Consider the following 23844-nt stretch of genomic DNA (forward strand, 5'->3'; position numbering starts at 1 on the left):
GGGCCTGCGGGCGGGGCGGGGAGCTGGCTGCGGGGCTGCGGGGAGGGGGACGCTTCCCGCGGGCGCGCGCGGAGCGAGGACGGTGACAGCCACGCGCGCACGTGCGCGCCCGGCTGCCGCGCGCCCCCGAGATCTCCGTCAGCCGCGGAGAGGCGCGCGGGATCGGGGTCGCCGCCGTCTAAGGGGCCGGGTCCTGGTGACCTCAGCGTCCCCGACCCGAGTCCCGGAGAGCCGGGCCGGTTCCACCCCCGTCGGTCCCAGCTCGCGTTCCCTCCCTTACGGCCGCCGGGGCCCGCCCCGCAACTCCCCCTTTGCCGCTCCCCGGGCAGGGTCCTCGCGGCCCATGCTGGCTGCGGGGGGCCCGCGCCGCCTAGACAGTTCCCGGGCCGGCTGGCCGGCCACCATGGTGGCCCTGAGGCCTGTGCGGCTCCTCCAGGGGGGCTAACCGTCCCAGAGCGCAGGCCTTGGGGCGCGAGGGTCCCGGGCCGGAGCCCCGCGCCATGGCCGGGGCCATCGCTTCCCGCATGAGCTTCAGCTCGCTCAAGAGGAAGCAGCCGAAGACGTTCACCGTGCGGATCGTCACCATGGACGCCGAGATGGAGTTCAATTGCGAGGTAAGCGGGCCGGGCAGCCCCGACGGGCTGCGGCGAGGTGGGAGCCGGGCGGAACCCCTGCGCCTCGGGCCCCTATTAGGGCGGCACCGATCCGGGCGCCCCGGCCCGGGTGTCAAGTCCAGGTGGAAACTTGAGGGGTTCTGTTTATATCATGTCGGGGCACAGACAGAGACGGCCAGAACCGGAAGGGAGCCATGTAGGCCCAAATCCTCGTATCCAGGATACACATGGCTGTCTTTTCCAATAGGACACTGGGGTTTGGAAGCGCGTCCTGAAAGTTTTCATTCATTGTTACTGCAAGGGGCTGGGAGCATTGGCGGTGGCAAATTCTAGTGTTCCGTGTCGGCTCCAGCTCCAGCTCCGTAGAGTTTTCACTTCGTTAGATCATTTGTGCACCCCGGGTATTAAAAGAATTCTCGTCTTATTGGGGAGTCTATACTCGTTTCCCTTTTCCAAAACTTAAATTTTCTGGGGGAAAAAAACAACAACACCTCTTTGAGGAAAGAGAGGCTGTCTTATATTTAAATTTCCTATACAGTTTGCATGATGATAAGTTATTGGTTGAATACGTTCAAAGTGGCAGACTTTCGTACATTTGGTTCTCACAACAACCCAGTGAGGGGGGGCGCCCCAAACCATGTGCCTAATAAATGGTGAAGTGGGGTCTTGAAGCAAGAGCTTAGCCAACACGGTACTTACTGTCTCTCAAGTAATTGAAGCCCTTGCTACTCCAAGTGTGGTCTGGGGACCAGCGGCATTGGCAGCAGCGACCCACGTCAGGGCTCGGCACACTTTTTCTGTAAAGGCCCACATCATAAATATTTTCAGCTTCGTAGGCCATCCGGTCTCAGCAGCAACCACTCCGCTCTGCAGCTGTACCCTGGTAGCACAAACGCTAACTTTCAGCATGAGGAGCTCCACTGACCTGGTTCTCTGTAAAACTGGTCAAAATTATTTTTTTAAAAAATACTTTAAACCCTCTAGGAATGATAGGGGCCTGCATCGAGTGAAGAAATACCTATTAAAAATATACCTCAACAGCCAGCTGGCGTGGCTCAAGTGGTTGAGCGTGGACCGATGAACCAGGAGGTCACGGTTCGATTCCCGGTCAGGTCACATCCCTACGTGTGGGGCGGGCAGGAGGCAGCCGATCAGTGATTCTCTCTCCTCATGGATATGTCTATCTCTCTCTTCCTCTCCCTTCCTCTCTGAAACCAATAAAAATGTATCTTTTAAAAAATACGTAAACATTCCATAAGGGAGGTGAGAATTGGTGGCATTTGAGCCAAGACCTCTACCACCCTCCCTGCTCCCAGCTCAGCACGTGGAGAGAGATTCTCCTGCCGCAGCTCAGAACACACGCTCCCTCTCCCCGCGGCACCTGTCTGAAGGCTTTCTTCCCAGGAGGAGCGGGACTTCAGTGTTCTTATCCTGCCCGAGGCTACGTGTTGCTGAGACAGACTGAGTGAAGGGGAAAGAGGGGGCTTCCTTCTTTCACCCCGCTCCTACTTATGGGAGAGGGGGGCTGTGCCCTGGGTGTGGCACGCGGAGAATACTGGGCCCATTTACTCGTGCCCCACACAGCTTGTGAGATGGTGCTTCCCGCCAGGAGAAGGCCCCAAGCTGGTATGTCCCCCTCCCCACTTCCGCCAAGGGCTCAGAGATTTTGCCTAGAGGGAGAAGCCAGCTTTAAAATCCTTAGCTTTTTTTTTTTTTTTCTAGAGAGAGTGGAAGAGAGAGAGAAAGATAGAAATATCGATGTGATAGAAACACATTGATTGGTTGCCTCCTGCACATGCCCCGACCAGGTCCCAGGCCGGGGAGGAGCCTACAACCCAGGTATGTGCCCTTGACTGGGAATCGAACCCGGGACCCTTTGGTCCGCAGGTCGACACTATCCACTGAGCCAAACCGCCTAGGGCCTGAGCTTCTTTTTAAAAAATGTATTTATTAAATTTATTGGGGTGATATTGGTCAACATGAATGGTTTCAGGTGTGGGTTTCTATGTTACATGTAGGTTTCAGGTGTGGGTTTCTATGTTACATATAGGTTTCAGGTGTGGGTTTCTATGTGACATATAGGTTTCAGAGGGTTTCTATGTTACTTATAGGTTTCAGGTGTGGGGTTTCTATGTTACAAAATCTGTATATTGCACTGTGTGCCCACCACCCAAAGTCAGGTCTTCTGTCTCCATATATTAGGACTCCCTTCTCTCCCACCCCCCTTCCCTCTGGCATTCACCACCCTGCTGTCTGTGCTCACAAGTTTCCGTTTTATAGCCCCCATATGAGTGAGATCGTATAGTTCTTAGCTCTTTCTGACTTATTTCACTTAGCTCAATGTTGTTGCAAGGGGCGCTCTTTCATGCTTCCTTATGGCTGAGTAGCATTCCATTGTGTAGACGTAGCACATCTTCTTCATCCAGTCCTCTGTGGCAGGGCACTTCGGTTGTTTCCATGTCTTGACCACCGTGAATAATGTCGCAGTGAACATAGGGACGCATATATCTTTGGGAACACATGATTTCAAGTTTTTTTTTCCTTTTCTTTTTTCGGTAAAACCCTTAGCTTCTAATCTCTTCCCAAGGTAGTGACTTTATTTGCAGCAGAGTATGGAGAAGTTTCTGCCTCGGGGTACTCAAGAACAGTAGAGGTCTTGGTGAAAGGCAATTGGGAGGGTATTTGTGGATTGCAAAAGATATAGCCGAGGCTGTCGGCCAGCTAGTTTGCAGGAGAGAATTGGGGAATATGACAGCTAGGAAGAGCCCTCCGGGGGCCAGAACAAATATCAAACACTGATCGCAGAAACTATTCCCTCAAAGAGCCACCCATTGATTGGATTGCTTCCTAGAGCACGTTATGTCCCAGAGCATTATTGAAAACTAGAGGCCCGGGGCACGACATTCGTGCACTTGGGGAGGGGGAGGTCCCTCATCCTGGCCTGCGCCCTTTTGCAGTTCGGGGGAGCCCTCAGGGGATGTCTGACTGATGGTTTAGGCCCGCTACCAGCGGGGAGCAGGCCTAAGCCCGCTCGCCAGCCGTGAGCCCGGCTTCTGGCTGAGCGGCGCTCCCCCTGAGGTAGCGCACTGGCCACCAGGGGGCAGCTCCTGCATTGAGCATCTGCCCCTTGGTGGTCAGTGCGTGTCATAGCGACCAGTCGTCATAGCAACCGGTCCACAGTTTGGTCAATTTGCATATTGCCCTTTTATTATCCCAACTAATAAAAGGGTAATATGCAAATTAACCGTCACTCAGTCACAAAATGTGGAGGCACCCATAGCCACAAGATGGTGGCGCCCTGTCCTCTCAGCCCCCCCGGAGTTCCCCAGTCCCGGGGAGGGGGCGGCCACTGAAAGTGGGCAGCGTGAGCGGCCTGGTGGAATGCTTGCTTTGTTGCCGCGGTGATGAGGCAAGCGTTCCACCCTGGCTGCGGAGGGCCTCTGGGTAGCGGGCACAGAGCTGCTGCGGGGGTGGGGGGGAATGCTTGTGTCGTAGCCCTGGCAACGAGGCAAGCATTCTGCGCCCGGCCGTAGATGGCCCTCTGGGCCTCAGAGAGCCTCTGGGCAGCGGGTGCGGAGCGGCCAGGCCCCGCAGAGAGCTACTAGCGCACAGATTCATGTGCAGGGCTACTAGTATAGGCCAGTGGTCGGCAAACTCCTTAGTCAACAGAGCCAAATATCAACAGTACAACAATTGAAATTTCTTTTGAGAGCCGAAAACCGACTTCTGCGCATGGGTCACGAAGTTTCAATCGCACTATATGTGTGCGCCCGCACGTGGTATTTTGTGGAAGAGCCACACTCAAGGGGCCAAAGAGCCGCATGTGGCTCGCGAGCCGCAGTTTGCTGACCACTGGTCTAGGATAATGGAACAATATACCGCAATTAGTGGACTTTAACAGCTGGGTGTGATAAGGGAAAGAGAATGAGAGTGATTCTAAAACCTTTAGGCATACCCAAAGATGTGCTTCCACGAAGAGCAGCATCATCGGCCTCCACACTGTGTGAGGGAAAGATTTCACTAAAACAAGTCAGCCAGCCTCTAAACCAGTGATGGCGAACCTATGACACGCGTGTCAGCACTGACACACGTAGCCATTTCTGATGACACGCGGCCGCATGCCGAGGATGAAACATTTGCTGCTCCTGAGGATGAAACATTTGCGACTAGAGTCTTGGAGTTAGTTTTTTCCTCAAAGTGACACACTATCCGAGTTATGCTCAGTTTTTTGGTCAAGTTTGACACACCAAGCTCAAAAGGTTGCCCATCACTGCTCTAAACAAATAAATAAGCAAATAACAAGCCCTGGAGAGGAGGGCACGGGTCCCAAGAGTTGATATAATGTGTTGTCTAAAATGTCCAGTTTCCAACAAAAATTACGAGGTATGCCAAGAAGCAGGGAAGTATGACCCATACAGTGGGAAAAAGCTAGCAAGAGAAATTGCTTGTGAGGGTGACCAGATGTCAGATTTAATGAGAAGGTTTTAAAGTAGCCATTATAATAAACAATGACCTGTACACTGAGGAAGCTCAGTTCACTCCAAGGAGGATAAGCAGAAAGAGATTCACAAACAGACACATCCTAGTAAAAATGCTGAAAGTCAAAGACGAGCCCATTTTGAAAGCAACATGAGGAAAACGATTTTGCCATTACAAGGAAACCCCAATAAGGTTAACAGCTGACTTCTCAGCAGAACATATGTGAAGTGCTCAAAGAAAAAAAATTGTCAACTGAGAATCCTATATCCAGCACCGGTGGCTATAAACGAGAAGGACATTTCAAAGGTGAAGATGAACTAAAGACTTTCCTGTATAAATAAAAACTGAGAGAATTTGTTGCTTAAAGACTCACCTTACTAAATACTAAAGGAAGTTCTTCAGGCTAAAAGCAATGACCTTAGATAGTAACTTAAATCCACATAAAAGAAAAACAAAGAGCACCAATAAAGGTAATTATATAATTAGAAAAAAAGTATAAATACATATTTTTCTCCTCTTAACTGATTTAAAAAGCAATTATGTAAAATATGCATATAATATACTGTTGGGACTATAACAGAAATGTAATCTATGTGTAATATACTTGCCAATAATAGTGCAAAGGAGTGGGTAGGAAAAAAGCTGTAATGGGCTAAGGAAATGACTATAGATGATAAAGTAATAATTATAACAATGCATTGCCAGGCTTGTAACTTTAACAGATATAATATATGTAACAATGCTACAAAAAAAGGGGGAGGGAATGGAGCTATATGGGAGTATCATTTCTATATATCACTGGAATTAAGCTAATATAAATCTGAAGCTGATTCTGATAAATAAGGGTTATATGGTTAAAACCCTAGGGTAACCACTAAAAAAAAAATCTTTACAAATATAGTGGAAAAATTTATTAAAGAAATTTAAATGCTTCACTAGAAAATATTCACTTAATGCAAAAGCAAGTAGTAAAGGAGGAATCGAGAAATAAAAGACTTAAACACACACACACACACACACACACACACACACACACAAAAGAAAAATGGCAGTTCTATACCAAATAGTTATGCAACTTAAATGAAACGGACAAATTCCTCAAGACAGCAACTATACCGGCATTGGCTCAATCTGAACAGAACTACAAGTGAATGAAGAGTGTGGCTTAGTAATGAAAATGCTACCCAGGGTGAAAACCCCAGGCTCTATCCCGAGGACTGGATAGCTTCACCATCGAATCTGTCAAACATTTCAAGAAAATTAATGCCGCCCTAGCCAGTTTGGCTCAGTGGATAGAGTGTCGGCCCGTGGACTGAAGGGTCCCAGGTTCGATTCCGGCCAAGGGCACATGCCCAGATTGCGGGCTCGATCCCCAGTAGGGGGCGTGCAGGAGGCAGCCGGTCAATGATTCTCTCTCATCATTGATGTTTCTATCTCGCTCTCCCTCTCCCTTCCTCTCTGAAATCAATAAAGAAATATTAAAAAATAAAAGAAAATGAATGCCAAATTTTCACAAATGACCCCCCCACCCCCTCCCCCCAAAAAAAAATAGAAGAAAAAGGACCACTTTTTAGCTCATTTTACGAGGCCGGCATTACCCTGATACCAAAACCAGACAGAGATAGCACAAGAAAACTAGAGACCAATATCTCATGGCTATGGAAGCAAAAATCCCACCACCACGTTGGGGTCTATGGAAAGAGATCACAGTAGTGCTACTCAGAGAGGCAGAATGTTCAAGTATGTAGTCTGGCCCTAACCGGTTTGGCTCAGTGGATAGAGCGTCAGCCTGCGGACTGAAGGGTCCCAGGTTCGATTCCGGTCAAGGACATGTACCTTGGTGGCAGGCACATCCCCAGTAGTGGATGTGCAGGAGGCAGCTGATTGATGTTTCTCTCTCATCGATGCTTCTAACTCTCTATCCTTCTCCTTTCCTCTGTAAAAAAATCAATAAAATATATTTTTAAAAAACCCCACAATAAAGTATATCGTCTGTCAAGCCTTAAAGTGCACATCAGTGACCTGAGGATCTTGGTAAGACGTGTGGTTCTGCATTGCTAACCAACTCTCAAGTGATGCTGCAGCCGAGGAGGAAGTGCGTGGGCTTTGAAGTAAGACAGACCCGGGCTTCACCGAGTTCCAGCTAAACTGCGTAAAGCCTGGGTCAGACACTTGAGCTCTCTGGACCTCAGCTTCCACATTAGTAAAATGGAACGAATATCACTGGCCCCGCCAGGCTGTGATGAGGACGGGCGGGTTGCAGAGCGCTGGGCGGAAAGAAAGGGACAGGAATTGGCCTAGGAGGCTCAGGTCACCCCCGTACCCTGGCATGCTGTGATTTGTCAAGCGGTTGCATCTCATTGAACCTCAAATTTCCAGTGAAAATTTACCTGGCTGTAAATGATGTTCAGATGTCCCGTTGAAAGTAACGGCCGTTTGATCTACGATGACTGAGTGAACTCGGCTTCGGAGAAGCCATCGGTCTTACTCTCCTGCCCTATTATTATGTTATACATTCACCGAGCAAAGTGCTAATGCATTTGGAAAAAAATAAAAAAGAAGAAGAGAGATGGTTCTTGTGGAATTCTTGGCTTTATCGAGGTCAAATGTAGGTGGCTTTTTTTTTTTTTTAATAGGGAGTCAACTTCAGAACCAGTGGTAGTTAACATAGGAATCATGTCACCTTATGTTAATAAGTTCAAACTTTTTTTTGCTGCAGAGATGTGGGGGGGTGGGGGGGCGCGAGGGGGGAAATCTCTTCCTTGCACTGCTTGCTGCATTGCACAATTGGCTCAATGCTTTGGAGGATTTTTCCACTCGAAAGACCTGATATTTGTCATTTTGAGAGAGTGGGTGCTGAATGTAATTTGCCAGGAGGCTAAACGGTTCTGTTATTTCTTATCTAGGCTGGAATTTTACTCTAATAACTCAACCTACCAGGAAGAAGAGCCCAATATGAAAAATTTCTCCGAATTGAGTTGTGCGAGATTCTGATGCTATCTCGTATTGAGAAGTAAAGCCTCCTCCTGGTGTTGGTTGAGAGCCCAAATGTTTTCACAGACCCAAGTGGGGTCAGGATCGGTTTAACCGCCAACATACACGTGGACATGAAGTTGTCCGTGACAGAAGGAACTTTCCGAAGGGGAAAACAGAAAGGACAGCTGGTATTTTCAGTAAGATGTGACATTTTATTTATTTTTTTTTGGTGCCCTTAAATGGAATCGAACCTGGGATCTTCAGCCCTCAGGCCGATGCTCTATCCACTGAGCCAAACTGGCTAGGGCAGTGGTCGGCAAACTCATTAGTCAACAGAGCCAAATATCAACAGGACAACGATTGACATTTCTTTGGAGAGCCAAATTTTTTAAACTTAAACTTCTTCTAACGCCACTTCTTCAACATAGACTCGCCCAGGCCGTGGTATTTTGTGGAAGAGCCACACTCAAGGGGCCAAAGAGCCGCATGTGGCTCACGAGCCGCGGCTTGCCGACCACTGGCTTAGTATATACACTTCGGCCTGTGGACTCAAGGGTCCCAGGTTCGATTCCCGTTAAGGGCACATGCCCAGGTTTCGGGCTTGGTCCCCAGTAGGGGGCATGCAGGAGGCAGCCAATCAATGATTCCCTCTCATCATTGATGTTTCTATCTCTTCCTCTCTGAAATAAAAAATATATATATATTTTTAAAAAAGATGTGAAATTTTAGACGCCCCGAGATTTAGGCAAATAAACGATTTCCTCCTAGAATGTACACTTCAGGAGGGCAGTGGTGGTGATTCTGTTGCTTGGTAATATGTAGTAAGAGTAGTCTACATGAGGCCACTGAGAAACTTTCCTTCTTATTTCAGAAGAAAGATGGACTCTACCTTATTGTTTATTGCTGGGCTCTCCCATGGGGGTTGTAAGCAGTGCCCCCATGGTGGGTGGCATGGGTGCCGCAGATCAAGTCAAGGGTGAAGGATGAATGCAGTCGCGCTTTGCTGGTGAACAGCGAAGAAGGAAGCCTTTGAAATTGTAGACCTTCTGGGTTATAATTAGTCTACATACGATGAACTTTACGCCTTATTCCTGTTCAAGGATCTTTTTTTTTATGAGGTGATACGTAATTGATCTCTGTTCAGCTTGGGGTCCACTGTGAGCGCAGGGTCCTTTTCTTATTTCTGCCATCGTTAATTGTTCTCCTCTCTTTTGTCCCCCATGTGTCGTTTGGAACATTTTTCTCTTTTCTTTGTTTTTGCTGACTTCTCCAGTTATTCATGCTGGTGTTGCTTTCTCGTCTTAACACATTGTTGTTGCTTGTTTAATTTTAATTTCAGAAGTTGCAGCATTTGAGGTCTTAAAAAAACACACCCAGAACTGACTTTTCTCAGAGCAGCTGATCTTTTTAGCCAGGCTTCTCTGGTTTGTTACGGGACGATGCCTTCCGTCCTCCTGCCTGTGCTTTGTCTAATGTAGATTCTAAATCCACGTGTTTTCGTACTTTTTTTTTTTTTTTTTTAACCAAGTAAAACGTTATTACCAAACTAGTGCTGACTCAGGGGGAAAATAAAGCTTGAATCAAATCTTCAGCCGCTCAAGGTGCTTGTCCCAGTGTAGGAATCGCTCCGGCACCACTAGGTGGGGTCCGAGCACAACATTTCTTAAAGGCATTGGGCCCTTGGCTTCTTTGAAGGCAAATTTGGACCCAGCGCTGGCAAGCTCACAAAGCCTTTCTGCGGGTGAGTTCCGCTACTGACTGCTTTCCCCGTGCATCCTGCCAAGGTTCGTCTGTCTCCTGGTTTTAGTCATTGTGATCCTTTGACTTCCAGAGAAAACGTAAAGGCCCGAGTCATTACGAAACTTACCTGACCTGGTCGGTGGTTTTACACTCACCAACCAGTGTATTTTTATCTGGTACCCTCCTCCTGCTGATTTGAGATTCAGTCAGTCCCATGAATGTGTTTAAAAAGTCTTCAGCCCACAGTAATTCTCCTCCATCGGTAGAAAATCTTACCGGTCCTACCCACTCGTACTCCTACCTGCCAGGGTTGTTCAAGTCAGTGTCCTTATCATGAATGACATGACACTTAATCAGAGGTCAAGCTATGAACAGAATACTTTAATAAAATTTCTTTCCGGGCCAAGGTCTGGGTTTTGCAGGAGCTGATTGGCATGAAAGGATTGTGTTCCAGTCCTGTTGTACTGGGAACTTTTTTTTTTTGAAGGAATACACTTTTATTTATTTTTTAAAATATATTTTTATGGATTTCAGAGAGGAAGGGAGAGGGAGAGAGAGAAACCTGAGTGATGAGAATCATTGATCAGCTGCCTCTTGCACGCCCCCTACTGGGGATCGAGCCCGCAACCCCGGGCGCGTGCCCTTGACTGGAATCAAACCCAGGACCCTTCAGTCTGCAGGTTGATGCTCTATCCACTGAGCCACACCAGCGAGGGCTGAAGGAATGCACTTTTAAAGACAAAGTACAATTTTTGTGAAGGGCAGGCGGAGTTAATTAGTCAGATAATACTTAATCATGGGTTGTATTTCATAGTCTGCTCATTTTGCCTCATGATGAGGTATGTGAAATTTAGCTTTGCGTCTGCACTGAATTTCCTGTTTCCTATTTGGAGCTCTGCAGAATTTTGATTCTCAGTGTTTCAAGCAGTGCCATCATTGATAAATGCTGAGTAGCTATAGCATACTTGGTGCTAAAACACTTTTATTTTTCAGCAGCGTTGTAATGATCATTTTTGTTACATTAGAGAGTTCATTATCATGCGTCGGCTCTTGATTATTTGGAGAGAGCCACATGATAGCCATAGCGGAACCCCCGTACGGGGAGAAAATGGAGAATGCACACGCCAATGAAATGTTCAGTGTCATTTACACCCCGGAAAATGATTTCGAGATATCGAATGGGGTGGTGACACAGGCTTAAAAGAAATTACGACAGCAACAGAAAAAGGCACTACATGGCGCATCCAAAACCATCTCGGGCGCACAGACCCCGATGGTGTTAATCCTGACCGACCACGTGACGACTGTGGAAGCTGAGGCCCAGGCAGGTCAAGTGGCTTTCCCAGCGCAGCGGGCTTGGGTGTTTTATAGCCATTTGACAAGGCCGCGATTGCCCTCCTGTCGTGAGCTCAATTCCGAGGACAGAAATTGTCTCCTTTGCTTTGGGGGGATTGTTGCTTTGATAGCACCATCATCGTATTGTTTCTTTTTGCTTTGTCATCTGTCAAGCCGCTTTTGAAGTGCTTCATCTTTTTATTTTTTAATTTTTTTTTTGCTTCTTTTTCTTCATCTTTTTAAATCCTTACCCAAGGATATGTGTAGAGAGAGGAGGGGTAGGGAGAGAGAGAAAGAGAGATTGAGAGAGAGAGAGAGAAAGAGAGAGAGAGAAGTAGAGAGAGAGAGAGAGAGAGAGAGAGAGAGAGAGAGAGAGACAGAGAGAGAGAAGTAGAGAGGGGGGGGGAGAAAGAAACATTGATGTGAGAGTAAAACACCAATTGGTTGCCTCCCGTATGCACCCTGACTGGGGCTCAAACCCGCAGCCCAGGTATGTGCCCTAACTGGGAGTCACACCTGCCACCTTTAGGTGTACAGGACGATGCTCCAACCAACTGACCCCCCCGGCCAGGCCTCATCTTTTTTTTTTTCATAGCATCATAAAATCCGGGCATTGCAGGGGGCGTAAGAGATTGACAGGCGAGGACACTGAGGCCCAGTTGAGCTGCGTGGCTCCCCCAAGAGTGCAGGCTTGTGTGTGGCAGAGGGAGGGAGCTCAGAATGCAGATCTCCTCCCTGGGTTCACTGCGGCTGCCGTACCCCGTCTCTTTTTCAGCAGGAAACATGCCAGGAGCTGCAGACATAACCCCCCCACACACACACCCCAAGAAACTGTAATACATTTTCTTTTGAAAGACTTATCAGAGTTTAAAACCCCTCTTTTGTGACTTCCCAACGTGCTGTGATTCTCTCGCTCTGTGGAAATTTTTCTCGTTGGTTCTTAGAGAGGGAGAATTCCTTGCCAAGGTATTTTTTAGAGAGAGGAAAATCAGTCTGTGTCACCAAAGGGGGAAAAGATATATCTTAAGGCCCAGTTATGCAATCACAGTTTTAATAAGGAGCATCCTAAATCCTGGCATCGCTGCCGTCCTTCCTCAGAAGGCTGTTCTACTCAGGAGCCTCATCGAGGTGTGTCATCATCACGATCGTCAACATCGTCAGCCGCCCACCCGCAAGCACGCCTGGCGCGGCCACAGGTGACGCGGCGCTTGCTCGGGTTCTAGGAGACGCGACGTAGCCCTTGCTCTCGAGGCGTGTGCGCTGTGCAGAACCGGAGGCCGGACAGGAAGCGGGGGGGAAAGGCAGACACCTGTTTTTCTGTCCATGCCGACTCACGTGCCCGGTGTTGTTTGTGGGCAGGAGGACCGCGATGAGATGAATGGCTCTCAGAAAGGTCCGGTTACGGATAGATGGAAGCGCCTCGTTTTGCTGACGTGGGGAGGGCACAGGCTGGGTTGTCACAAGGCCGGGGCATTGGTTGAAAGAGCGAGGAAGTAATTTCAAGGTGGAAGGTCTTGAAACCAATCATGTAAATAGATTTCGCATGCTAACAGAGACGATTGGAGGGCTGGGACAGGGGAATTACTTGCTATGGTTGATTATGACAGAAATTGACAGGACAAGAGAGTGGAGATGGGATTATTATTATTATTTTTTTTGCAAAGAGGAGGCTCTAGGTTTAGGAGATTTTGCTCAGATTTAGATGAGTGACAGAGGGCGCTGTGATTGGTAGACCAGAGAAATGAATTTCTTTCTTCTTTTTTTTTTTGTGTGCTAAAATCCTGTTTCTACTTGGAGGGTCCCCTTTCCCCTCGTGTTGAGAAATAATGGCTAATTGGGAGTGGTGTCTCCTTTAATTGCAATAGGAAACAGCATGATCGATCTGTAGTGTGAGCTCATAAGCCACAAGAACCTGTTTCTGTGTATGGTGATACCACATTGAGGTGGGGAGTGCTGGTTTTATTACCTGCATTGCAGCACGTTTTTAATCTTCTTTGATGAAATAATATTTTAATGGAACTCATTATTCACCGACTGTGCAGCAAAATCATTTGTAATAACTCTTTCGATTGTGTTTATCTTGGATCTCGAGGTATTTGGCATCTATTTTTTTCCCCCCAAAATGGACAAATCAAAGTTGTATTTGGATCTGGTACGTTAGCATCTTCAATCCTCAAGTCTCCTTATAGTAAATCAGTTCTTGGAAGGCCGGCCACGACCGCAAAAGTCAGGGGTAAACACTGAGAGGAGGAATCACAGCCAAACTTGGTTTTCCATCTCTGGAATAACGGTCAACACGTGTTGCATGTCCTGAACCTGGGGAGGCACAGTTCCTTCTGTTGTTCTATCTGTAAGGGAGCTGTTTGACACACTTTTTTAAAGGAGTTTTCTTTAAAAAAAAATTTTTTTATTGATTTGAGAGAGAGAGAGAGAGAGAGAGAGAAACATCGATGTGAGAAACATTGATGGTCGCCTCCCATAACACAACCTGGGTATGTGCCCTGATTGGGAATCGAACCTGCGACCCTTCGGTGCGTGGGACGGTGCTCCAACCCAACTGAGCCTCACCAGCCAGGACAAATGGTAGTCTAACCCGGCCAATTGTCCTAACCGGTTTGGCTCAGTGGATAGAGCGTCTGCCTGCGGACTGAAGGGTCCCAGGTTCAATTCCGGTCAAGGGCATGTACCTTGGTTGCTGGCACATCCCCAATGGGGGGTGTGCAGGAGACAGCTGATCGATGTTTCTCTCTCATCGATGTTTCTAACTCTCTATCCCTCTCCCTTCCTCTCTGTAGAAAAACAATAAAATATATTTAAGAAAATAAAAAGTAAACCGGCCAACTGTAAGTTGACTGTCCTGGGTGTTATTCATGGTCAGTAGCCCCCAGTCAGCCCCGTGGGTTGCTGGTGCCCGTTGCGTCCGGCAGCAGGTAAGTGCTGCATCCGGCCACGTCCCCGCCGCGGAGGGTAAGTGCTTAGTGCTGTTTACTTAAAACATTCTAGGAGGTTGATAAATTACAAGCACTTCACTCCGGATAAAGCTCATAAATTTAGGCCCCTAGAAAAAATAACAAGCTGACAGCACTTAGGCCTGTTTATAAAGTTCACCCACATCTATCTTCGGTGCGGGCACAAGTCTATATCTGTGAAATAGCCCTGCAGACGGTTAACGTTAATAGAGAGCACAGCCACCGAGCACGAAGCATCGCCCTGCCGGCCGCGCCGCTGTTAGCCCCGACGCGTGAAGGGCACCTTGAGTCCGAGGTCCGCGGGGTGGAGGGGGCGCATGTGCCGGGCAGCCCAGATTGGCGCTCCTTCCTGCCTTTCTTCTCCCTGCGGATCACCTCGCTCCCTCCACCTCTCTCTTTTCTGTCTGCAAAGTGAGCATCTGCCGCTTAGCTCCCCTCCCCTGCCCTCCCCTCCACGAGGCGGAGGTGAGGCCAGGAGCCGCTGTACGAGCGCGTGCGGAACCGTTTGGACACTCGGACCAGGTGGGAAGAGATGGGCCCATTCGGGTTTAAAGGGACGTTTCATCAAAACCAGGAGCTGTCCTGTTTTTGGCCGTCTGTTCGGGAGAAAGGACACACCGGATGACAGACACAATGGCCTTCAGGGGGTATACGTGCGGCGCCGGAAAGGCTTATCGCGCGATCGGGTGTCAGAAAAGGAGCTATTTTATTTTTTAAAATACGTTCTTATTGATGTCAGAGAGGAAGGGAGCGGGAAAGAGCGATAGAAACATCCATGATGAGAGAGAATCGTCGATCGGCTGCCTCCTGCACGCCCCACCCTGGGGATGGAGCCCGCAACCTGGGCATGTGCCCTGACCGGGAATCGAACCGTGACCTCCTGGTTCACAGGTCGGCGCTCAATCCTGAGCCACGCCGGCCGGGCAAGAAAAGGAGATATTTTAATTAAAACACACACACACACACACACACACACACACACACACAAACGTAAGACTCATCCCACTGGTCGTGGCTTCTTAGAGACCTGGCAGGTGTTGTGATGGGATGCGTGGCCGCTCAGAACCAGTGGCCGAACGCCGTGGCTCCCGACCAGCCGTGGCGCGGCCGTCACGCGCCCTGGGCTGGAGCTGCGTTTCAGGGCTGCACTGAGCATTCACTGCTGCAGCGAGGATAATGATGCTGCTCGCCAGACACCGGGAAAGTGCAGAGAACATTCCTTCATCTGCAACAGCTTGGGCCCAAGTGGCAGGCATGCGGTTCCCTCCAGCTGGTGTGACCGCTCCCCTCCCGTCCCCCCCCCCCCCCCCACCGCTTTCTTAGCCCCTTCACCAGCTACCCCACTTGGCTTTCAAGACCCAGCGCAGACAGCAGCTCCCCAAGCAGCCCCCCTCCCCCCCGGCCTGGGCTGTGTTCCCATAGGACTCTGTCCTGTTAGCATTTACCAGGTTGCATCTGCGTTATCCATTCACCTGTCTTCCCTGTCGGACGTGAACAGGGACAGTGTCTTGCCCCGAATTCATCATTTATCTCCTGTGCTGAGCACAGTGACGGGGACGTAGTGGCTGCTCAATAAATGTTTGTCAAATGAGTGATGGCGTGGTGAGTTCAATGAGAATGGATGGTGCCCCTTCTGATCGGTCATCCATCATCCGTGGAGCGAAATAGGACCGGGAGGCTTTCCACGGTGCCCCTTGAGGATCGAAGGCGTGGCGGCCGGGCTGGAAGGAAGGAGTCCTGAAGTCTATTGAGTATTTACTACGGGCAGGTCTCTACCTCGGGCCTTTTCATTGGATTAATGCCCTGAGTCCTCAGATCAGTCTGCTCAGATCACCTGTGGGTTATCCCCGTCGCCGAGAAGCATGAGAGAGCTCAGTAACTTGCCCAAGGTCGCAGCGTGACAGGACTGAGATGCCTGTCGACGACGTTAGGTAGCCACCCCCTGCCCAGGCCCCTTAGCCTGGCTCCCGGGAAGAAGGAAGTGCTGATGTCCCGAGACATCTATCTTATCTAATGATGTAACTGCTTTCCGGTATCTCTGGAAGGGTCCTCCATGTAACCCGTCCTTGGGGACGAGGAGGAAACGGTCATGTGGATGGCGTTCCGCGTCCCGCGGTGCGCACGGGAGAGGCCGAGCCAGCTGGTTCACAAAGACGTGCCATTCGATGGCCCTTTTGGGGGCACTGCCGTCAGTACTCTCCGGTCTTGACTACTTTCCCTTCCCACGAGGACCGGCTACGCTTTTTTGCCTCTCGACCTTTGCACATGCTATTCCCTCTGCCTGGAACACACTTCCCTGCTCACTCCTGCCTTCCCCACACCCAGTCTTCACTCGGCTCCTGTTTCCCGCCAGGAGAGTCAGTTTAGATGCCATTTCCCATCCCCCCAAGACAGAGGGTCCCTTATTGGGCGTCCCTGCAGGCTCCGTGTCCCTGTTGGGGCACCCACACAGGTGCTGTCGTGCTGAAAAACTCCACACCTGGAGTGGGTCTCTGTGCGTGGGGCGAGGGAGGTGATGATCTGTTCCTGACCGGTTCACGCTCCGGACCTGGCCTGGGAGAGCAGAGACCGTCTCTTTGGTTCCCCGTCTAGCCCCTGCACCTCGGCTCCTGCTTGGACACGTTGGGCGTTGCCCAAATGTTTGTCGAAGGAGCGGACGGATGGAGGTTCACCTTGCTCTCCGTTTCTAAGGCTCTCGGGTTCCGGGAGCAGTCAGGTCTTCCGCCGGACAGCCGCCGTTTGCCGTGGCTCGTACGTCCATGCTCGGCTGGACGCTGTGGGGGTAGAGACGGGGCAGATGGTGCTCTGTTCTGAGGTGCCTACAATCTAGGGAGACGTTCAGACGTTCTGGTCACGTCACAGCATCCGCGCGGCGCAGTGGGTCACTGTTAAACTCTGAGCGCGGTCACACCCCGGGCAGTCGGCTGTCACCAAGGAGGCCCCATTCACAGCCCAAGACCTCCCGGCGCAGGGCGTCCGAGAACCACCCGGAGCCACTGAGAAACGTGGTTGTTGTTTGTAAAGAAGTAGAACTCCGCCCTCACTGGTGTCGCTCAGTGGATGGAGCGTCGGCCTGCGGACTCAAGGGTCCCAGGTTCGATTCCGGTCAAGGGCATGTACCTTGGTTGCGGGCACATCCCCAGTGGGGGGTGTGCAGGAGGCAGCTGATGGATGTTTCTCTCTCATCGATGTTTCTAACTCTCTATCCCTCTCCCTTCCTCTCTGTAAAAAAAAAAAAAAAAAAAAAATCAATCAAATATATTAAAAAAAAAAAAAAGAATTAGAACCCCGAGTGAGGAGGACTGAGCAAGCCTCATGCGTCTTGGGGAGGGAGGGCATGTTGAACAGTGCATCCTCGGGTAGGCAGACAACGTGGTGGTTAGAGTTAATCTAAAGGAAAAAATTCTTAATCACTTAAAGATCGGACGTTTTATTTTCTAACTAGAGCGAAGACTTTACATCAAATGCATGTAGGTCACTTTTACTTGGTTTCCTCAGGCACCTTCACTTATCTTGTCTAAAAATTTAATTGCTCATCTGTTCCCCTGGAAACTTGCTGCTTCCCCCGTGTCCTCTCTCTCCCTTAAAGGAACCTCCCGGTGCTCGAGCTAGACACACGGGCGTCCTTGCTTCTCTCTCCTTCGGTCCCCACTGGCATCGGGTGCCGGTTCTGTGACCGCCTTCTCTCGGGCTGTCTTCTCTCCCGCCCACCACCTCTGTGGAGACAGGAGCTGGCCTCCTGTCCGTCCTTCTTGATCCCCGGCTCCTTTCCTCCAACTCATTCTCCGTCCTGTTGTCAGAGCACATTCCAGAATCTGATCTGATCCCCTCACTCCTCGGCCCAAAAGTCTGCAAAGACTCCAGGGCGAGCCCCCCGGGCCCACATCACGCCCCATTTCCACCACGCCCCCTCCTGCGTTCAGGCTGTCTGTTTCGGCTCTACCAGATGGCTTGCAGTTTCCTGTAGGTATTATGCTTTTTAAAAATATACACTTTTTTATTATTATTATTATTGATTTCAGAGAGGAAGGGAGAGGGAGAGAGAGGGAGAAACATCAATGATTAGAGAGAGAATCATGGATCGGCTGCCTCCTGCACGCCCCACACTGGGGATGGAGCCTGCAACCCCGGGCATGTGCGCTGATTGGGAATTGAACAGAGACCTCCTGGTTCATAGGTCGATGCTCAACCCCTGAGCGACGCCGGCCAGGTGGTATTATGATTGTTTTTTAAAAGATTTATTTCCTTTCCTCTCTCATCTCTCCCTTGTTCTCTAAAGACCTGGGTCTTTGCTGGAGTCTGGATGCGTGGACCAAGCTGCCACCGTTTTGCATCCTCGGCGTCTAACATCGCCCGGCATACAGAATGTGCTCTGTAATGCTTGTTGAAAGAATAAATGAGCCCCGGCCAGTTTGGCTCAGTGGATAGAGTGTCAGCCTGTGGACTGAAGGGAACCGGGTTCGATTCCGGTCAAGGGCACATGCCCGGGTTACGGGCTTGATCCCCAGTGGGGGGGGGGGGCGTGCAGGAGGCAGCCGATCCATGATTCTCTCTCATCATTGATGTTTCTCTCTCTCTCTCCCTCTCCCTTCCTCTCTGGAATCAATAATAATAATAATAATAATAATAATAATAATAATGAAAGAATAAATGAGAGGTGGCAGAGGCATTAATTCACTTTGAGCTGTAAAGGAGAAGTATCAGGCTCTTCGGAGAAGGGGTTTTGTTTCAGAGAGGAAGACAGTGTTAAGATACTGGTCACTGACTGAAAAAGATGGCTGGGGAGTTCTAGTGAGGAGGAACGGGGGTAGGGGGTCAGGGGAAGGGTTGCTTGCCTACCCGATCACTGTGAGAAAGGCCAGGGTCTACTTTAGCAGGATCTGTGACTCAGTTTCCTTATTTATACGAAAAGGGGATGGATGGATCTGTAGTAGGTAGACCCAGTAGGGAGGCTTATTTCCAACTCGGACATTCTCGGGTTCTTTTTTCTTTCTTTCTTTTTAAAAAATATATTGTTATGGATTTCAGAGAGGAAGGGAGAGGAAAAGAGACATAGAAACATCTGGGGATCGAGCCTGCCACCCGGGCATGTGCCCTTGACCGGAATCGAACCTGGGACCCTTCGGTCCGCAGGCCGACGCTCTATCCACTGAGCCGGACCAGCCAGGGCCATAAGTTACAAATCCAAGCAGGGCATTTTGAATCAGTGTGAGAACTTCCCCCCTCCCCTCCTCCCTGGGAACAAAGACATGGGCTCTGCATTCCACAGGGATAGTTTTGCGTTTTACAAGCAAGGAAGTAGGAAGGAATACAAGAAAACTGCATTAATGCGGTATTACGCTTGAGAATTTAAACTCCCAAGTCAGGACATTCCCCCCGTCATCCCCTTTGCAGCTTCCTTCGATGCCCGGGCATCCCGTGTGCAGCCCCTTCCTGCCGTGCCGTGGTGCCGTGGTGCCGAGCCGACGGTGCCGACCGTGCCGTATCCCGGCCTGGCCGGGGCTGTGAGTTAGGGAGGATTCGGAATTACTTTGATCTTGGCCCTTGGGTGTTTAACTTCTCCAAGCTAATGTCTGTGGGTTTTTTTTATTGTTCCATTATCTTGTAGCAAGGTAGTCATTTATAATTTATATACTGTGTACCGGCTTAAAATAGAGACAAGAGAATCATCAGCGTCCCGAAGCTTCTCGTTTTCCAAAATAACATTTCTTCAGCGCCGTCTGCCCGTAGGAACGGAAACCTGCCGTGCGTGGAAAAAACCCTTTGTCCTGTTGTCAGACAGGGACGCGGTGTGCCAGCGCGCGGTATGAAGCCCTCCAAAGGGGGAAAGGGATCATTTTTTTTTTTAAATTGTCATTTGATTTTATTCTCTGGGAAATAATTTCTAAAGAGAATGTCAGCCTTTGTCGTGTCTCGGGGGCCTCCCTAAGGTCACAGGGAGGGGACGGGGCAGAGCGAGAAGGACAGATGGGGGACACGGCCCCGGCGAAGGACAGCAGCAGCCAGGACGCGTCCCAGCCACTTGTCTGCTGCGGGTTTGGAGTCCTGCCATCTGGGCTGCCACTTTGCTCTCCGCTTGGACTGCAGGCCGGGGAGAGGGACGGGCTCTCCCGTCGAGAGCCCCGCAGAGAACACACTGTCCATTCACAGATATTAAAAATAGAAGCCCTCCGTGAGAAGTCCTCTGGAGATGCAGGGTTTAGCCAAAGCCAATCGGATGTCAGAGGCCTGACTTATTTTTTTTTCCTCTTTGCTTTTATACCAAGTCGTCTAAACCCTAATTATTCCCTCCTTCCTTTTCATTATGCACCTTCGGTGTGCCAGGAACTGGGTAGAGATTTCTTTCTTTCTTTTTTATTTATTTATTATTATTATTATTATTTATTTTAGAGAGGAAGAAAGAGGGAGAGAGAGAAACATCCATGGTAAGAGAGAATCATGGATCGGCTGCCTCCTGCACGCCCCCCACTGGGGGTCAAGCCCACAACCCGGGCATGTGCCCTGACCGGGAACCGAACCTTGGGCCTCCTGGTTCGTAGGTCGACGCTCAACCACTGAGCCACGCCGGCCGGGCCTGGGTGGAGATGTCTAATGAGGGCAGACGGAGAGCTGGGTCTGCAGTCAAGTGGTCTTGTTCTTCTGGCGTCCGGCGACGCCGTCATTGAGTCCCAAGATCATTCTTGCTCTGCCCCCTGATGCTGTGATGTGTCTCGTCTCACATGCTCATGACTGTACTGGGGAACATTTGAATGCCCACCTGGGGGCCCTTGGGGGTAGGGGGGCGGGCCGAGGCCCACTGGCAGTTTGGGAACAAGTTGGGTGATTTAGCTCGAAAGCCACAAGGTGGCAACATTTACTAAAAACCACTGGGCATTTTCTTTCCCTAGGAAGACGTGGAACTTGTTTTTCCAGCCGCGAGATTGGACGGCCGAGGCGAGGGTCTAGCGGCCGTCGCTCAGGTCCTTATCGGTCTCCATTCGTCCCCTGGTTCAGACGCCGAGAGTCTGAAATGGCTCCGTGCGGGCAAGTGGCCTCCCCTTTGGCCTCCGCTCCACATCATGATCGGAGTGGACTGACTCGTCTCTCATGTCGTTTTTCTCCGTGATTTATGACTTCGGTTACATCTTTTCCTAGGTTGCTTTAAAAAAAAAATGTTCTGGTCAAACCAGCCTTTACATTTTAAAACAAAGTGAAGCAAACAAACAAACAACAGACCGCTGCTAGCCTTTTATTAAAGGACAAGGTCGTGATTAAAAAAAAAAAATCAATGACAGAATCTCAAGGAAATCAATGTGCCTGGAACAGAGCCCCCTCCCCGGGTTAACGCCAGAGGCCCGGCGCTCCTGGGCGAGGACGCGTTTCCCCGTTTCCCTAAAGGAGCTCTGGGGACGGCGGGGTCTGTGGGGACCTGTGCGAGGGAGACACCGCGTGTGCTGGGCAGCGACGGAGCCATGCTATGCAGCTCTGATCGGTATCTCCCCGTCCTGGTTCTGTGGAGGAAGCCTTCACACGAGGGCGGAAGGAGAGCTGGGAGCCCTGTGCCCGTCAGCCACCGTCGTGTCATCTCCACGCCGTGGCCCCTGAGAGTGGAGGGTGCAGAGAAGAGGTTTGAGCAGATTATGGCTCTTGCTCACAGTGTTTGGTGTGTATGGTTTTCTTAAAAAAAAAAAAAATATATATATATATATACTAATAAAAGGGTAATATGCTAATTAGACCAGACATCTTCCAGACGTCCTTTTGGACAAAGCCACAGTAGTGAGGGCTGAGGCAGAGGCGGTTAGGGGCGATCAGGCCTGCAGGCAGAGGTGGTTAGGGGCGATCAGGCAGGCAGGCAGGTGAGCAGTTAGGAGCAAGTGATCCCAGATTGCAAGAGGGATCCCGGATTGGAGAGGGTTCAGGCCGGGCTGAGGGACTCCACCCCCACCCCCGCCCGTGCACGAATTTCGTACACCAGGCCTCTAGTATATATATATATATATATATATAATTTTTATTGATTTCAGAGAGGAAGGGAGAGGGGGAGAGAGAGATAGAAACATCAATGACGAGAGAATTATTGAAACCTCTTGCACACACACACCCACACACACACACACACACACACTACTGTTGATAGTAATACAGGTATCTCCCATTCCCCCTCCCCTTCCTCCCTCCTCCCAGCCCCTATCTCCACCCCCGCCCCCGGGGTCTTCACTGCCTTAGTGCCCGTGTCCATGGGCTATGCATATAAGTATATCAGTTCTTTGGTTTATCTCTTCTCGTCCCCCCAACCGCACATGGAGGTATGCCAGTCTGTTCCATGCCTCCCTGCTTTGGGTCTTATTTTGTCAGCCAATCTATTTTGTTCATTAGATTCCATAAATACGCGGGATCATGTGATATTTGTCTTTCTCAGCTTGGCTTCTTTCACTTAGCGTAGTATTTTCCAGGTCCATCCATGCTGTCCCAAAGGGTAAGAGATCCCTTTTTTTTTTTTTACAGCTGCATAGTATTCCATCGTGTACATGTCCCACAGCGTTCCTATCCACTCATCTCCTGAGGGGCACTTGGGCTGTTTCCAGATCTTAGCTATTGTGAATAATGCCGGCTCACAATGTTTTTTTTTCTTTCTTTCTTTCTTTCTTTCCCCTCTCGGTTTGCCGTGTTGCAGATGAAGTGGAAAGGGAAGGACCTGTTTGACTTGGTGTGCCGGACCCTGGGGCTGCGGGAAACCTGGTTCTTCGGGCTACAGTACACGATCAAGGACACCGTGGCCTGGCTCAAGACGGACAAGAAGGTGGGGCTGGACGTGGATGAAGCCGGAGGGGCTGGTGTGCGCGCCGGTCCCCCCCCCCCCCCCCCCCCCACCGAGCATGGGCCCAGCGTGTCTGCTCGCCGTGGGGCTGGGCGGACCCAGGGTAGAGAAGGGGGCTCATTTCCACCCCTCCCAGGCTCTCCTGGGCACGCAGAACCCGCCACCGTTAAACTGCTGCCGCCCCTGGCTCCTCTCCTCGTCATCCCCGGGCTGACAGCTCATTGAGCCACTCGTCAGGCTTTGTGAATGAAAGTGACATAACGTTACTTAGAATATACGTCGTTGAAAGGTTTCCTTGGGGCTTGTGTGCTTTATGAGATTTCATTTTATTTTAAATGTGTTTTTATTGATTTCAGAGAGGAAGGGAGAGGGGGAGAGAGAGAGATAGAAGCATCAACGATGAGAGAGAAGCATTGATCAGCTGCCTCCTGCTTGCCCCGCCCCCCTCTGGGGATCGAGCCTGCAACCCGGGCTTGTGCCCTTGACCAGAATCGAACCTGGGACCCTTCAGTCCGCAGGCCGATGCTCTATCCACTGAGCCAAACCGGCTAGGGCTTAAATATATTTTTATTGATTTCAGAGAGGAAGGGAGAGGGAGAGAGAGAGAGATAGAAGCATCAGTGATGAGAGAGAAGCATTGATTGGCTGCCTCCTGCACGCCCCCTCCCCCCACACCGGGGATGGAGCCCCCAACCGGGGCATGTGCCCTGACCGGGAATCGAACCGTGACCTCCTGGTTCATAGGTCGATGCTCAACCACTGAGCCACGGCGGCCGGGCTAAGAGTCTTTTTGAGAAACACCATGGCCCAACTCAGTCTAATCGTTCATGCGACCTAAGGAATAAAGAGCGCGTGGTCCCTGTGATGAAGGAAGGGTGTCCCTGTAGTCCTCGTGATTTTCTGGGGCTTCTGTGGCCTGAAGAGGGCTCCC

General features: G+C 50.3%; 1 protein-coding gene across 4 annotated transcripts in view; it reads left to right on the top strand.

The window, feature by feature from the left end:
- The window catches only part of NF2 (NF2, moesin-ezrin-radixin like (MERLIN) tumor suppressor), a 73816-nt gene continuing 49972 nt past the window's right edge, over nucleotides 1-23844 (top strand). Inside the window, exons 1-3 of one of the 4 annotated variants that reach the window (XM_079762441.1) lie at nucleotides 1-614; nucleotides 21001-21072; nucleotides 22770-22895. In XM_079762441.1, the coding sequence (XP_079618567.1) occupies nucleotides 501-614; nucleotides 21001-21072; nucleotides 22770-22895 (312 nt within the window). In that variant the 5' untranslated portion in view covers nucleotides 1-500. The remainder of the gene's footprint in view (nucleotides 615-21000; nucleotides 21073-22769; nucleotides 22896-23844) is intronic. The other 3 variants (XM_079762440.1, XM_079762443.1, XM_079762442.1) reach the window with 3 other exon arrangements.

This window comes from Cnephaeus nilssonii (genome assembly GCF_951640355.1).
Source record: "Cnephaeus nilssonii genome assembly, chromosome: 22".
Taxonomy (NCBI): domain Eukaryota; kingdom Metazoa; phylum Chordata; class Mammalia; order Chiroptera; family Vespertilionidae; genus Cnephaeus; species Cnephaeus nilssonii.